This window comes from Cherax quadricarinatus, chromosome 46, assembly GCF_038502225.1.
Source record: "Cherax quadricarinatus isolate ZL_2023a chromosome 46, ASM3850222v1, whole genome shotgun sequence".
Taxonomy (NCBI): domain Eukaryota; kingdom Metazoa; phylum Arthropoda; class Malacostraca; order Decapoda; family Parastacidae; genus Cherax; species Cherax quadricarinatus.
The window spans coordinates 19,011,397-19,027,374 of NC_091337.1; the positions used below are offsets into that span (position 1 = coordinate 19,011,397).

Here is a 15,978-nt window from a genome sequence, read left to right on the forward strand (position 1 = left end):
GCACTGTTTACCTAGCTGTGGGAGCAGGTCTCTCCTGATTTGCTTACATTTTTGACAGTCATTTGTCCAAATTTCGCTTTTCTAACCATATGTCCTAAGAAAGTAATTGTAAAGGACAGTGCTGAGAAGAAAAAGATGATGATTTCCATTTTTATTATTATTATTATTATTATTATTATTATTATTAATTTAGGGAACTAGAGCACATGTCCAATTCCCTAGATCAAGAGCCCCTCACCAGCATCAAGGAACCTTGATGCTGGTGAGGGGCTTCAGTTCCCTAAATTATTATCAATAATAATAGTTATAATAATTATTATTACAATAACAATAGAGCCTCAGTTCCCTAAATTAATAATAATAATACATTATTATAACAACGAGAGCTTCAGAATGAAGTCAACTCAGTGCACTGTTTACCTCACAGTGGGAGCAGTTCTCTCCTGATTTGCTTACATTTTTGACAAGTCACTTGGCCAAATTTTGCTTTTCTAACCAATGGTCCTAAGAAAGTACAGTGGACCCTCGCCTAACGAATGCATCGCATAACGTTAATTTCGCCTAACGATACATTTTAACGCTAACATTTTACCTCGGCTAATGCTAAAAAACTCGCCTAACGATATTTGTTCTCGGGTACCAATTAATATCGTTAGGTGAGGGTCCACTGTAATTGTAAAGGACAGTGCTGGTAAGAAAAAGAGAATGATTTCCATGGAATTAAAGCATGAAATCATAGATAAACAAGAGAGGTGTCCAGGTTTTGGGTTGAGGGGGAAGTGGGAGGAGCTGGTTCGTAACTCAAATGTTGGCTCATAACTCAGAGCAAAAAATCGACCGATTGACGGCTCGTATCTCAAAAAACTCGTATGTTGGGGCACTCGTAAGTCAAGGTTCCACTGTATAATATATATGTATGTATGAGTATATATATATATATATATATGTATGTATATATATATATATATACAGTGGACCCCCGGTTAACGATTTTAATCCGTGCAAGAGGGCTCATCGTTATGCGAAATAATCGTTATGCGAATGAATTTTCCCCATAAGAAATAATGGAAATCAAATTAATCCGTGCAAGACGCCCAAAAGTATGAAAAAAATTTTTTTTTACCACATGAAATGTTAATTTTAATACACACAAACTGAAAAAGGCATGCACAATTAAATGACACTTACTTTTATTGAAGATCTGGTGATGATTGATGGGATGGGAGGAGGGGAGAGCATTATCTTCTTACTGTTTAGAAGGGGAATCCCCTTCCATTACGACTTGAGGTAGCAAGTCCTTTTCCGGGGTTACTTCCCTTCTTCTTTTAATGCCACTAGGACCAGCTTGAGAGTCACTGGACCTCTGTCGCACAACAAATCTGTCCATAGAGCTCTGTACCTCCCGTTCCTTTACGATTTGTCTAAAATGGGCCATAACATTGTCATTGAAATAGTCACCAGCACGGCTTGCAACAGCTGTGTCAGGGTGATTTTCATCTATAAAGGTTTGCAGTTCAACCCACTGTGCACACATTTCCTTAATCTTTGAAGTAGGCACAATGGATTCCACAACTGGCATAGGCTTCTCAGGGTTAGCCCCAAACCCTTCAAAATCTTTCTTAATTTCCATACTAATTCTCACCCTTTTTACCACAGGGTTGGCACTAGAAGCTTTCTTGGGGCCCATGGTCACTTATTTTCCAGAAACAGCACCGAAAATACTGTAATAATACGAAATATTCCGAGTGTATGCTTGGATGTTACCGCGGAGGCTGGCTGGTAAACAATGGGACGGGGCGGCACATGTGAGGCTGGCTGAGGGCACATTGGACGCGTCTCGGACGAAAATCGGTAAGCGGGTTTTTAATCGGTATGCGCGGCAAAAATTTTGCGATAAAAGTAATCGTTATGCGGAAAAATCGCTATGCGATGCCATCGTTATGCGGGGGTCCACTGTATATATATATATATATATATATATATATATATATATATTATATATATATATATGTGAATGGTGCACTTAGGAGTCTGTGGAGACAAAGAACTTTGTCCTTGGAGGCAAAGAGGGGAATGTATGAGAGTATAGTTTTACCAACGCTCTTATATGGGTGTGAAGCGTGGGTGATGAATGTTGCAGCGAGGACAAGGCTGGAGGCAGTGGAGATGTCATGTCTGAGGGCAATGTGTGGTGTGAATATAATGCAGAGAATTCGTAGTTTGGAAGTTAGGAGGAGGTGCGGGATTACCAAAACTGTTGTCCACAGGGCTGAGGAAGGGTTGTTGAGGTGGTTTGGACATGTAGAGAGAATGGAGCAAAACAGAATGACTTCAAGAGTGTATCAGTCTGTAGTGGAAGGAAGGCGGGGTAGGGGTCGGCCTAGGAAAGGTTGGAGGGAGGGGGTAAAGGAGGTTTTGTGTGCGAGGGGCTTGGACTTCCAGCAGGCATGCGTGAGCGTGTTTGATAGGAGTGAATGGAGACAAATGGTTTTTAATACTTGACGTGCTGTTGGAGTGTGAGCAAAGTAACATTTATGAAGGGATTCAGGGAAACCGGCAGGCCGGACTTGAGTCCTGGAGATGGGAAGTACAGTGCCTGCACTCTGAAGGAGGGGTGTTAATGTTGCAGTTTAAAAACTGTAGTGTAAAGCACCCTTCTGGCAAGACAGTGATGGAGTGAATGATGGTGAAAGTTTTTCTTTTTCGGGCCACCCTGCCTTGGTGGGAATCGGCCAGTGTGATAATAAAATAATAAAATAAATATATATATATATATATATATATATATATATATATATATATATATATATACAGTGGACCCCCGCATAGCGACTTTAATCCGTGCAAGAGGGCTCATTGTTATGCGAAATGATCGGTATGCGAATGAATTTTCCCCATAAGAAATAATGGAAATCAAATTAATCCGTGCAAGACACCCAAAAGCATGAAAAAAAATTTTTTACCACATGAAATATACATTTTCCTACACACAAAGACAAGGATACATGCACAATAGTAGAGTAGTACATGCACAATATATATTGTGCATGTACTACGCTACTAAATGAAGAATAAATGACACTTACCTTTATTGAAGATGCAGCAATGACTGATGACACACTGTGTCCTGGGAGTGCCTTTTCCTCCTGAGTACTGTAGGTCCTGTTTGGCATTTTCTTCCAGAACATGCCTTATCACACTGTGTATGCCACTACGATTCTTAAATCTCTCAAACCAACCTTTGCTGGCTCTAAATTCACCAATATGAGCACTAGTTCCAGGCATTTTTCCCTGTTCACCTGGGTGTTAGTCAACTGATGTGGGTTGCATCCTGGGAGACAAGATTAAGGACCCCTATGGAAATAAGTTAGACAGTCTTCGATGACACTGACTTTTTTGGGTTATCCTGGGTGGCAAATCCTCTGGGGTTAATTGTTTCTTGGTATTCTCAATAAGCCACACCAACAACGGTGCCACAGCAGCAGCAGCAGCAGCTGACAGTGCTACAGCAGCAGCAGCAGCAGCAGCTGACAGTGCTACAGCAGCAGCAGCAGCTGACAGTGCTACAGCAGCAGCAGCAGCTGACAGTGCTACAGCAGCAGCAGACGATGCTACAGCAGCAGCAGATGGTACTACAGCAGCAGCTGACGGTGGTACAGCAGCAGCAGCAGCAGCAGCAGCTGACAGTGCTACAGCAGCAGCAGCAGCTGACAGTGCTACAGCAGCAGCAGACGATGCTACAGCAGCAGCAGATGGTACTACAGCAGCAGCTGACGGTGGTACAGCAGCAGCAGCTGACAGTGCTACAGCAGCAGCAGCAGCAGCAGCTGACAGTGCTACAGCAGCAGCAGCAGCTGACAGTGCTACAGCAGCAGCAGACGATGCTACAGCAGCAGCAGATGGTACTACAGCAGCAGCTGACAGTGCTACAGCAGCAGCAGACGATGCTACAGCAGCAGCAGACGGTACTACAGCAGCAGCAGACGGTACTACAGCAGCAGCAGCAGCTGACGGTGGTACAACAGCAGCAGCAACTGACGGTGCTACAGCAGCAGCAGCAGCAGCAGCTGACGGTGGTACAGCAGCAGCAGCAGCTGTACCACCAATAGTAGCGATTCTTGATTGGGGTTTATTATACATCCTGGCCAGCTCGGAGACACGCACTCCACTTTCATACTTACCAATGATCTTTTTCTTCATCTCTATAGTAATTCTCACCCTTATTGCTGTAGGGTTGGCACTAGAAGCTTTCTTGGGGCCCATGGTCACTTATTTTGCAGATAAAATCACCAAAAACACTGTAATAATACGAAATGTTCCGATTGTATGCTTGGATGTTACCGCGGAGGCTGGCTGGTAAACAATGCCACCGGCGGCACATGTGAGGCTGGCTTAGGGCGCACATTGGACGCGTCTCGGACGAACAGCGGTGAGCGGGTTTTTGAGTGGTATGCGAGGCAAAATTTTTGCGATAAAAGCGAGCGGTATGCGGATTAAACGTTATGTGATGTCGACGGTATGCGGGGGTCCACTGTATATATATATACAGTGGACCCCCGCATAGCGACCTTAATCCGTGCAAGAGGGCTGGTTGTTATGCGAAATGTTCGGTATGCGAATGAATTTTTCCCATAAGAAATAATGGAAATCAAATTAATCCGTGCAAGACACCCAAAAGTATGAAAAAAAAAATTTTACCACATGAAATATACATTTTCCTACACACAAAGAGAAGGATACATGCACAATAGTAGAGTAGTACATGCACAATATATATTGTGCATGTACTACTCTACTAAATGAAGAATAAATGACACTTACCTTTATTGAAGATGCAGCAGTGACTGATGAGACACTGTGTCCTGGGAGTGCCTTTTCCTCCTGAGTACTGTAGGTCCTGTTTGGCATTTTCTTCCAGAACATGCCTTATCACACTGTGTATGCCACTACGATTCTTAAATCTCTCAAACCAACCTTTGCTGGCTCTAAATTCACCAATATGAGCACTAGTTCCAGGCATTTTTCCCTGTTCACCTGGGTGTTAGTCAACTTATGTGGGTTGCATCCTGGGAGACAAGATTAAGGACCCCTATGGAAATAAGTTAGACAGTCTTCGATGACACTGACTTTTTTGGGTTATCCTGGGTGGCAAATCCTCTGGGGTTAATTGTTTCTTGGTATTCTCAATAAGCCACACCAACAACGGTGCTACAGCAGCAGCAGCAGCTGACGGTGGTACAGCAGCAACAGACGATGCTACAGCAGCAACAGACGATGCTACAGCAGCAGCAGACGATGCTACAGCAGCAACTGACGATGTTACAGCAGCAGCAGACGATGCTACAGCAGCAGCAGCAGCAGACGATGCTACAGCAGCAGCAGCAGCTGACGGTGGTACAGCAGCAACAGACGATGCTACAGCAGCAACAGACGATGCTACAGCAGCAGCAGACGATGCTACAGCAGCAGCAGACGATGCTACAGCAGCAGCAGACGATGCTACAGCAGCAGCAGACGATGCTACAGCAGCAGCAGACGATGCTACAGCAGCAGCAGACGATGCTACAGCAGCAGCAGACGATGCTACAGCAGCAGCAGACGGTACTACAGCAGCAGCAGCAGCTGACAGTGCAGCAGCAGCTGACAGTGCAGCAGCAGCAGCTGACAGTGCAGCAGCAGCTGACAGTGCAGCAGCAGCTGACAGTGCAGCAGCAGCTGACAGTGCAGCAGCAGCTGACAGTGCAGCAGCAGCTGACGGTGGTACAGCAGCAGCTGTACCACCAATAGTAGCGATGGTTGATTGGGGTTTATTATACAACCTGGCCAGCTCGGAGACACGCACTCCACTTTCATACTTATCAATGATCTTTTTCTTCATCTCCATAGTAATTCTCACCCTTATTGCTGTAGGGTTGGCACTAGAAGCTTTCTTGGGGCCCATGGTCACTTATTTTCCAGAAAAAATCACCAAAAAAACTGTAATAATACGAAATGTTCCGATTGTATGCTTGGATGTTACCGCGGAGGCTGGCTGGTAAACAATGCCACCAGCGGAACATGTGAGCATGGCTCAGGCCACACATTGGACGCGTCTCGGACGAAGGGCGGTGAGCGGGTTTTTGGGCGGTATGCGAGGCAAAATTTTTGCGATCAAAGCGTCCGGTATGCGGATTGTACGGTATGCGATGCGTCCGGTATGCGGGGGTCCACTGTATATATATACAGGTCTCCCTCAACATTCGCGAGGGTTAGGGGATCAAGAGCCTCGTGAATGTTGAAAAACCGTGAATGTTTGGTGCCCCAATATATTGTAGGGAAATATATTACAATACTGCTTCCTTAACTTGTTGAACCATGAATAATCATAAAATACATGAAAACGTCGTAAATTGTACTAAATATATACATGTTATGCTTTAATAACGTATGTTATTTAATAACGTATGTTAATAACATGTATGTTATTAAATACCACAGACTCCACCACTGCCTCCACCAATGCTTCCACCACTGCGAGTCCCTACTACCCTCCCTCCGACCCCCGCAACTGGCAGCCGGCCCTCCCACCACTGTGTGGTGAGTGTTTTGTTTGTTCATTATTTGCTATTGAACTACAGAATAAATAATGTAAACCCATTCATGACTGCATATTGGAATGGCTATTAGGAAAGGTATTAGACGGTGACATCATGTGTTTACTCTTGAACATAGCAAAGAATCGAACATTTCTGCTATTGCTAATAATAATAATAATAATAATAATAATAATAATAAATACGATATAATTGAAGAAGGAAATTGCACAAAAATACGAGGGAGTGGTTGACACATCGTCAGTGTGACTTTGTTTATGCTGGAGTGAACATTAGTCTCCCTGCTCTTCCAAACATTTTACAATAATTCAGCGGTTGAGGCAGTGGTATTTAATAACATATATGTTATAAATAATAATAGTACATATTATTAACAACATGTATTATTATTAACATGTATGTATTTAATAACATGTTATAAATAATAATAGTACATATTATTAATAACATGTATTATTATTAACATGTATGTTATTAAATACCATTGCCTCAATCACTGCCTCTACCACTCCAGTCACACTCAATCTACAAGCACCAAACACAATGAATTATTGTGAAATGTTTGGAAGAGCAGGGAGACTAATGTTCACTCCAGCATAAACAAAGTCACACTTATGATGTGTCAACCACTCCCTCGTATTTTTGTACAATTTCCTTCTTCAATTATATCATTTATTATTATTATTATTATTATTATTATTATTATTATTATCATTATTATTATTATTGTTATTATTAGCTGTAGCAGAAATGTTTAATTCTTTGCAGTGTTCAAGAGTAAACACATGATGTCACCGTCTAATACCTGTCCGAATAGCCATTCCAATATGTAGTCATGAATGGGTTTACATTATTTATACTGTAGTTTAATAGCAAATAATGAAGAAACAAAACACTCACCACACTGAGTGGTGGGAGGGCTGGCTGCCAGTTGCAGGGGTCGGAGGGAGGGTAGTAGGGACTCGCAGGTGGCGGGAAACTTAAATACAGTATGATTTGATGGCTGGGAATTTGGTGGCTGGGAATTTGGCGGTTGGGAATAAGCGAATGTGTGAAGCCCGTGAATGTTGAGGGAGACCTGTATATACATACATGTATAGTGGACCCCCGGTTTACGATCAGCTCTCAGTGCGACCAATTATGTAAGTGTATTTATGTAAGTGCGTTTGTATGTGTATGTTTGGGGGTCTGAAATGGACTAATCTAATTCACAATATTCCTTATGGGAACAAATTCGGTCAGTTCTGGCACCTGAACATACTTCTGGAATGAAATAATATCGTAAACCGGGGGTCCACTGTATATATTATTTTATTATTTTTTTTTATTATTAACGCACTGGCCGATTCCCACCAAGGCAGGGTGGCCCGAAAAAGAAAAACTTTCACCATCATTCACTCCATCACTGTCTTGCCAGAAGGGTGCTTTACACTACAGTTTTTAAACTGCAACATTAACACCCCTCCTTCAGAGTGCAGACACTGTACTTCCCATCTCCAGGACTCAAGTCCGGCCTGCTGGTTTCCCTGAATCCCTTCATAAATGTTACTTTGCTCACACTTCAACAGCACGTCAAGTATTAAAAACCATTTGTCTCCATTCACTCCTATCAAACACGCTCACACATGCCCGCAGTGGAGCAGAATTCTTCCTCCATAAGCCTTGTGTGTCATAAGAGGCGACTAAAATGCTGGGAGCAAGGGGCTAGTAACCCCTTATCCTGTATACATTACTAAATTTGATAAGAATTTTTTTTTTTCTTTTTGGGCCACCCTGCTTCAGTGGGATTCGGCCAGTTTGTTGAAAGAAGAAAAAGATATACGTATATGCATATAGTATTGGGCAAATTTTGTTCATTGTTCTCTTTAACATTTAGAAAATACACTACAATTTAAGAAGAATATATTTTTTTAAATAATTACAGCATGAAGGATATTTAATTTCTAGGCTTTAGACAGCTTGAGGGTGATTTTGTGAGTGATAAATAAGCATAGGCGTGCACTTTATGTTACTCAATGCATTAGTGCATATAAGTAGAGTGAAACAACCCTTTGCTGCCTTGAATTCAGGTGCAGGTTTCCTTTGTTTGCTCATGTGAGTTCTAGATGGCAGTTTCCAAAATATATCTTGTATTATCAGTTTTAAGCACTTGCTCAAGTTTGTATCCAGCTTCAGCAATAATTTCCTCCAACTTGGCAGGGTAATTCCTGGCAGCAATGAAATAAGCAGATGCACTTTCCCATTTAAACTATTGTGCAGGTCACTGTATAATTTAAAGCAGTTAAATTATCCAGAACTAAATGTACACTCTTGTGAAGGCTTTCCTTCCTGCTTACTCTCTGTTTTATAATACAATATGGCTTTCTTCCTTATAATAAGAGCACTAAGTGTGATACTTTTTTGTGTTTTCTGTTTGGTCTATATATGTATTTACTGACTTTCTGTATTAACCTCTTTAACATTTTTTCAGCAGGTCACAATCTGGATTGCTCATTGAACAAGCTCCTATCTTCATCTCTTTGTCTTTGATTGAACAAATTGTTGTTTTTCTGGCACCAAAATGCTGGCTATCTCCATTACAAGTTCACCAGTTTTAAGTGTATCTAACTCCTTAATTTTTTAAAACAGGTTTAGTTTCACACTTACTCTTTTTGGCACCTCCAGCATCACTAGTATTTCTCTTGGGTGCCATGGTTAATATCTAGGGATGAGATGGGTGAAGAAAGATACAAAATTGATTATTGGCAAACGAGAGTAAGGCATAAAATGCGTCCAGAAGAAACTGGAAGCGCGGGTGGCTATTTTCACCAAGGAGTGAATCTAAGTTTTCTTTTAAAACAGTGGTCTCACCCAAGGCATGGAGGAGACATGTCCCACTGCACGATCAAGCTGAACTTCATGCATATAGTGGATGTAGGCATGGCTTTACTGCAAAACATGGACTCGGATACAAAATTTCTATAGTGATCTCTGGATGTGTTACAGGCAAGATTTGATTGTACCTTTCAATTTCTTTGTTACAATTTATTTTAAAATTATGCATAAAAAATATGATTTCAAGTATGTAAGGCACTGGAATATAATCCTAATGTTGTGGGATCTATGTTTTTTCTATAAGTTTTTCTCCAACACTTTCTGAAATTTTAGTGAATCTTTTTCCCATAAGCTGAAGGCCTCTAAACCTATTAAGATTTTTTTTACTAGATATCAGCCAGGAGAGCAAGTGTAGCAGGATACAGTGTGTGGGTTTGAGAGTAACAAGGTTGGGTATTCACAACACTTACTATTATGTCCTTTCTGTCAGGTGATGCCAGGTCCTCGGGGATATGACTTCTGGCAGAAGAAGCTGGGAGGGGCACGGCTAGTAGTAGCACCAATGGTGGATGCTTCAGAGTTGGCCTGGCGACTCCTGTCTAGACGCTATGGTAAGTAAGGTTTGGCCAAAATGGGCTTCTCTATTCATGTCCCCCTCACACTAACATTATTCATAGTGTCTTCTCTAGCTGGGTAATTATTACACACTTCTTGCTATCACCCTGGTTCTCATCACACTATCCAGTCCACAAGTTCCACAACCCTCTTCTGCATTTCCTTATATATGTACCTCTTCCTGCAAGAGTGAATGCCTTGAGAGTGATGGGCTCTTGATCCAGTCCCTTGGATCAAGAGCCCTTTTCCCTTCATAAGGTGAAACCAGATCTCTCCTATCACCTAGATGCTTTATGACCCCAATGGGTTTACTCTTTCCCATGAATATTATAATAATTATTATGCTACATCTCTGTCAAACACCTAGTTTTACTATTTTTTTTTTAATATTTTTTCTTGTAACTTGCAATCTTTTATATGGATACACTTATCATTAACACTATTATACAGATTCACTCTTGTGAATTTTTTATGATTTCAGACTTTTGAAAAATTTGAAATGCAGTGCATATACACTGACCTTGACTGTAATCTTAAATTTAAGACCCCAATGGAAATAAGTCACTCTGTCTGACTTTTTTGGGTTTTCCTAGGTTCTCTACACATATGCTGCTATGTATGATAATTCTATGTAACTGGATTTGTGTATACCTGAATAAACTTACTTACTTACTTACTATTCAGCATATAATTAAGAAAGTTTCCAAAACAGTAGACATCCTTTCCAAGATACAACTATGTACCCCAGATGGCACACCTTACTTTGTCACTCTCTAATATACCCTTACCTTACCTGTGATATTTGTGCTTGGGGATCTGCCATGGCCAATTACCTTAAACCTTTAATAACCCAACAGAAAGCTGCAGTGAGGATGATCACAAACTACTGTGCCAGACAACACACCCTACCACTTAATTATTGTGCCTACTATATATACAGAACATCAAACTCCAGTATAAACCCTCCGCTCAAACTTCTCCTAGACAGCTACACCTGAACACACATGCATAACTCGAGGCACAATACACTTTTTGACATCCCTCATGTCCGTCTCACACTGCAAAAACTCAATGCACATAAAGGGCCTGAAGATCTGGAACTCTTTGCCTGAACCAGCAAGAGGTTCCCTGCCCACAAATCAATTTAGGACTGTACTTAAAAATCATCTCATCTCTCAGTAATAGCTATACCCACACTGTACTAATCTCTAACAAAATTTGAAATAACTCTCCCAAATATTTTATTATCCTTTATCTATTAAACCAGTATTACAAACCTAGAAATGTATGTTTGTCTCATAAATTGTACTACCTCATATTAATAATTAAGTAAAATATTGGATATTTGAACTTTGTCTAGACTTAAGTAGTCTTTAATCCTTTCCCTGTCGGTGGCGTATAGGTACGGCTAACAAGCCAGTGTTGGTGACATTAATACGCCAAAATTTTAGCGGCTTCAAATTTGGTGAGAGAAAGCTGGTAGACCTACATATGAGAGTATGGGTCTGTGTGGTCAGTATGCACAGTATAAAAAAAGTCCTGCAGCACGCAATGCATAAGGAGAAAAAAAACTCCATATGGTATTTATAGTTGTATTCTCATTTTCTTGGTCTCATTTGATAGAATGGTCTCAACTTAACAACGGAGTTCCATTCCTAAGACCATGTCGGTAAATGAATTTGTCGCTAAGTGAGGAGCATATTATAATGGTAGTGGGTTTTTGTCAACCATCTTTGATATTGTTTTAATGTCACCTTTGCACCATTTATAACATTTCTGGTACAGTGGACCCTCGCCTAACGAACGCATCGCACAACGTTAAATCCGCCTAGCGATACATTTTAACGCAAAAATTTTGCCTCGGCTAGCGCTAAAAAACTTGCTCAATGCGATTCGTGCGGCCTGAGCCCGCCTCACTTGTTCTGTGGGTGCCAGTGTTTACAAGCCAGCCACCGCGGTCGCTTCCAAGCATACAATCGGAACATTTCATATTATCACAGCGTTTTTAGTGATTGTACCTGCAAAATAAGTCACCATGGGCCCCAAGAAAGCTTCTAGTGCCAACCCTGTGATAAAAAGGGTGAGAATTAGTATGGAAATTAAGAAAAGATTTTGAAGGGTTTGGGGCTAACCCTGAGACACCTATGCCAGTTGTGGAATCCATTGTGTCTACTTCAAAGATTAAGGAAATGTGTACAAAGTGGGTTGAACTGCAAACCTTTATGGATGAAAATCACCCTAACACAGCTATTGCAAACCATGCTGGTGACTATTACAATGACAATGTTGTGGTCCATTTTAGGCAAATCTTAAAGGAACAGAAGGTACAGACTTCTATAGACAGATTTGTTGTGCAACAGAGGTCCAGTGACTCTCAAGCTGGTCCTAGTGGCATTAAAAGAAGAAGAGAAGTAACCCCAGAAAAGGTCTTGATACCTCAAGTCCTAATAGAAGGGCATTCCCCTTCTAAACATTAACAACTTCCACACTCTCCCCTCCTCCCATCCCATCAATCATCACCAGATCTTCAATAAAGGTAAGTGTCAGTTTGTGTGTATTAAAATTAATATTTCATGTGGTAAAAATTTTTTTTTCATACTTCGGGGTGTCTTGCACGGATTAATTTGATTTCCATTATTTCTTATGGGGAAAATTAATTCAGCTAACGATGAGCTTTCAGGAACGGATTAATAACGTTAGCTGAGGGTCCACTGTAGTTGGGTATACATGCCAAAAGCCCCTTTGTATGCAGAGTTTTTCGGGCAAACTTAGAGATTAACTTAAGATTAGTAAGGCAATGATAAATAGTTCATATGGTCATTAGATAAGTTACAGTTAGTACAGTAGAATTGTATATCTTGTCAGGTAATGTTACATGGTTTTGATAATTCTAGTAGAGACTTATTACACTATTGAATTAGATAATTCAGTATTACAATGTAACAATTTAAAACAATTTACATTATGATGTATTACAGTTTAGTACTATTTAAAACAATGAAATTTGGTACAGGTCCCCCATCACAAATCTGGCATCATTGGGACCTGTAGTGTGCCGGATTACTGAGTTTGCCGAATTACAGAGTGGTTAAGTTAGAATACACTTAATAAAATTAACCAACTTGACCTACACAGTTCATTGAACATCGGCAAAAATCGAACATTTCCGCTACTTTTAGCTCAATTTCAAGGTACTTTTCATCATGAAAGCAATCAAAATCATGTCTATTTCTGTAATATATCTTCCATTATATCAAATGAGTCCAAAAAAAAATGAAAATTCAACCATAAAAACCATATGAAAATATACTGCAAAGAGGCGGCTAATGGCTGAGAAGTGAACTCCCTTATTTATCATCCGTCATTTTTATTTTTGTTGTACATTAAGAAGCATCTTTCCATCATACATTGCCCAAGTTTCAATGAGATAGCCCAACAAACGAACGAGAAAAAAAAAATATTTACCAAAAATCATGTATGGCAAGCCCAACCCAGGTACTGGAAATAAGTCACTTTGTCAGACTTCTCTGGGTTATCCTAGGTTCTCTATACATACACTGCTATGTATGATAATCTATGTAACTGTATTTGTGTATACCTGAATAAACTTACTTCTAGTCTGTCAACTGAGTACAAGAAACCGCCCATTCACTTATTTCAACTACCCAAAAAAGTGGTCAGAAATTGGCAATTTGGCAAATTTCACACAAATTTCAACAGATGCCAATTTCAAAATAGGGTCCAGAATAAACAATGCAGACATTCCTGGCACTAAAATAACATTTTCTCTGTTCATTAGTCATGGCTACAGGCCCCTCTTATATTACTCTTGCTTACCATTTGGAATTTTTATTCACAAAAAAAAAAAAAAAAAAAGATTTACTGTTATGCAGACTACTGCATTATTGTAATAATTTTATAAATAATGTCAATCCATTCTTGACTCCGTACTGGAATTTAGACTGGCAGGCAGACAGGTATTGGACGGTGACGTCATTTGTTTACTCTTGAGCTTCACTAAAGAATAGAACATTTTCACTACTGTGAGCGCAATTTCAAGGTACTTTTCATCATGAAAGTAATCAAAATCATATCTATTTCTGTAATATATCTTTCATTCTATCAAATGAGACCAAAAAAATGAGAATATAACCATAACAACCATACAAAAATATACCGCTAAGTGGCCGCTAATGGCTGAGAAGTGAACTCCGCTATTTATGGTCTGATTTCTTTCATTTTTGGTGTACGTGAAGAAGTATCTTTCCATCATACATTGCCCAAGTTTGAATAAGATAACCCAACAAACAACTGAGAAAATAATAATAATAATATAATAATAATAACATCTTTATTTACTACACGTACATGTACAAGGTATACAGGCCTAGCTGACATCAGTGACATACTACTGTATAAAAAGGCACTTGTTATGCTGAGTATTTCAAGAAAATTAGGTCAGTGTCCCAGGATAACACCCACACTAGTCGACTAACACCCAGGTACCCATTTATTGATGGGTAAACATAGACAACAGGTGTAAAGAAACACACCTAATGTTTCTACCCTGGCTGGGAATCAAATATTTACCAAAAATTATATATGGCTAATCCAAGCCAGGTACTAAAAATAAGCCACGTTGACTTTTTTGGGGTTATCCTAGGTTCTCTACACATGCTGCTATGTGTGATAATCTATAGAGAGAAAATAACTTTTTTGATTCATGTTTATGGTGGAGTACGAGTGTATATCATAGTTAACCCTGTGCTATACTCCGTTTTCTCTAATATAAGCCACCAAGACAAGGATAGGAGAATGGTATTTGTTTACCATATCCTCTTCATAACTGTTGAACTGCTCGGTGTTATGCCAAATATTATTCATTCTGGAGTATTTAACATGTTTTATGTTATTTATATTGTTTCTTATGTCATATTAGATCAATTGTGATAGGCAAATAAACTGTAGTGCTGATATTAGCGTAATAATAAAGCATATTCTCCTGCTTCATGAGACTGAGCTCATGGCAACCGACAGTGGCTTCAAAGCCACCTTATCTTTAATGGATAATGTACTGTGTAGGTGCTTTACATAATGAGAAGCATTTCTTTTATTCATTGGAACCATGGCTAGGGCTAAAAGTAAGCAGGTTAAAACAATAAATGGAGAAAAAGAAATTGGAATGACTTATGCAGCAAGTAGCGCCACCAAACAGTACCAGCAGGTTGGTGTGGCGACCATGGGAATTTAAAATTATGCTAGCCAGAATTAGTGCCGAATAACTGAAGGAACCGAATAACTGATTGCCGGATTTGTGATGGCGGACCTGTATATATAATATATACAGTGGACCCCCGCATAACGATGGCATCACATAGCGATTTTTCCGCATACCGATTACTTTTATCGCAAAATTTTTGCCGCGCATACCGATTAAAAACCCGCTTACCGATTTTCGTCCGAGACGCGTCCAATGTGCCCTCAGCCAGCCTCACATGTGCCGGCCGTCCCATTGTTTACCAGCCAGCCTCCGCGGTAACATCCAAGCATACACTCGGAATATTTCGTATTATTACAGTGTTTTCGGTGCTGTTTCTGGAAAATAAGTGACCATGGGCCCCAAGAAAGCTTCTAGTGCCAACCCTGTGGTAAAAAGGGTGAGAATTAGTATGGAAATTAAGAAAGATTTTGAAGGGTTTGGGGCTAACCCTGAGAAGCCTATGCCAGTTGTGGAATCCATTGTGCCTACTTCAAAGATTAAGGAAATGTGTGCACAGTGGGTTGAACTGCAAACCTTTATAGATGAAAATCACCCTGACACAGCTGTTGCAAGCCGTGCTGGTGACTATTTCAATGACAATGTTGTGGCCCATTTTAGACAAATCGTAAAGGAACGGGAGGTACAGAGCTCTATGGACAGATTTGTTGTGCGACAGAGGTCCAGTGACTCTCAAGC

At 40.3% G+C, this 15,978-nt stretch overlaps 1 protein-coding gene across 5 annotated transcripts in view; it reads left to right on the forward strand.

Annotated features, from left to right (window-relative positions):
- The first annotated feature begins 9,869 nt into the window (after positions 1 to 9,869).
- Dus1 (Dihydrouridine synthase 1) overlaps positions 9,870 to 15,978 on the forward strand; it is a 154,507-nt gene continuing 148,398 nt past the window's right edge. For 2 of the 5 annotated variants that reach the window (XM_070094592.1, XM_070094595.1), the window contains exon 1: positions 9,873 to 10,018. In XM_070094592.1, the coding sequence (XP_069950693.1) occupies positions 9,977 to 10,018 (42 nt within the window). In that variant the 5' untranslated portion in view covers positions 9,873 to 9,976. Of the gene's footprint in view, positions 10,019 to 15,978 lie in introns of all 5 variants that reach the window. The other 3 variants (XM_070094589.1, XM_070094590.1, XM_070094591.1) reach the window with 3 other exon arrangements.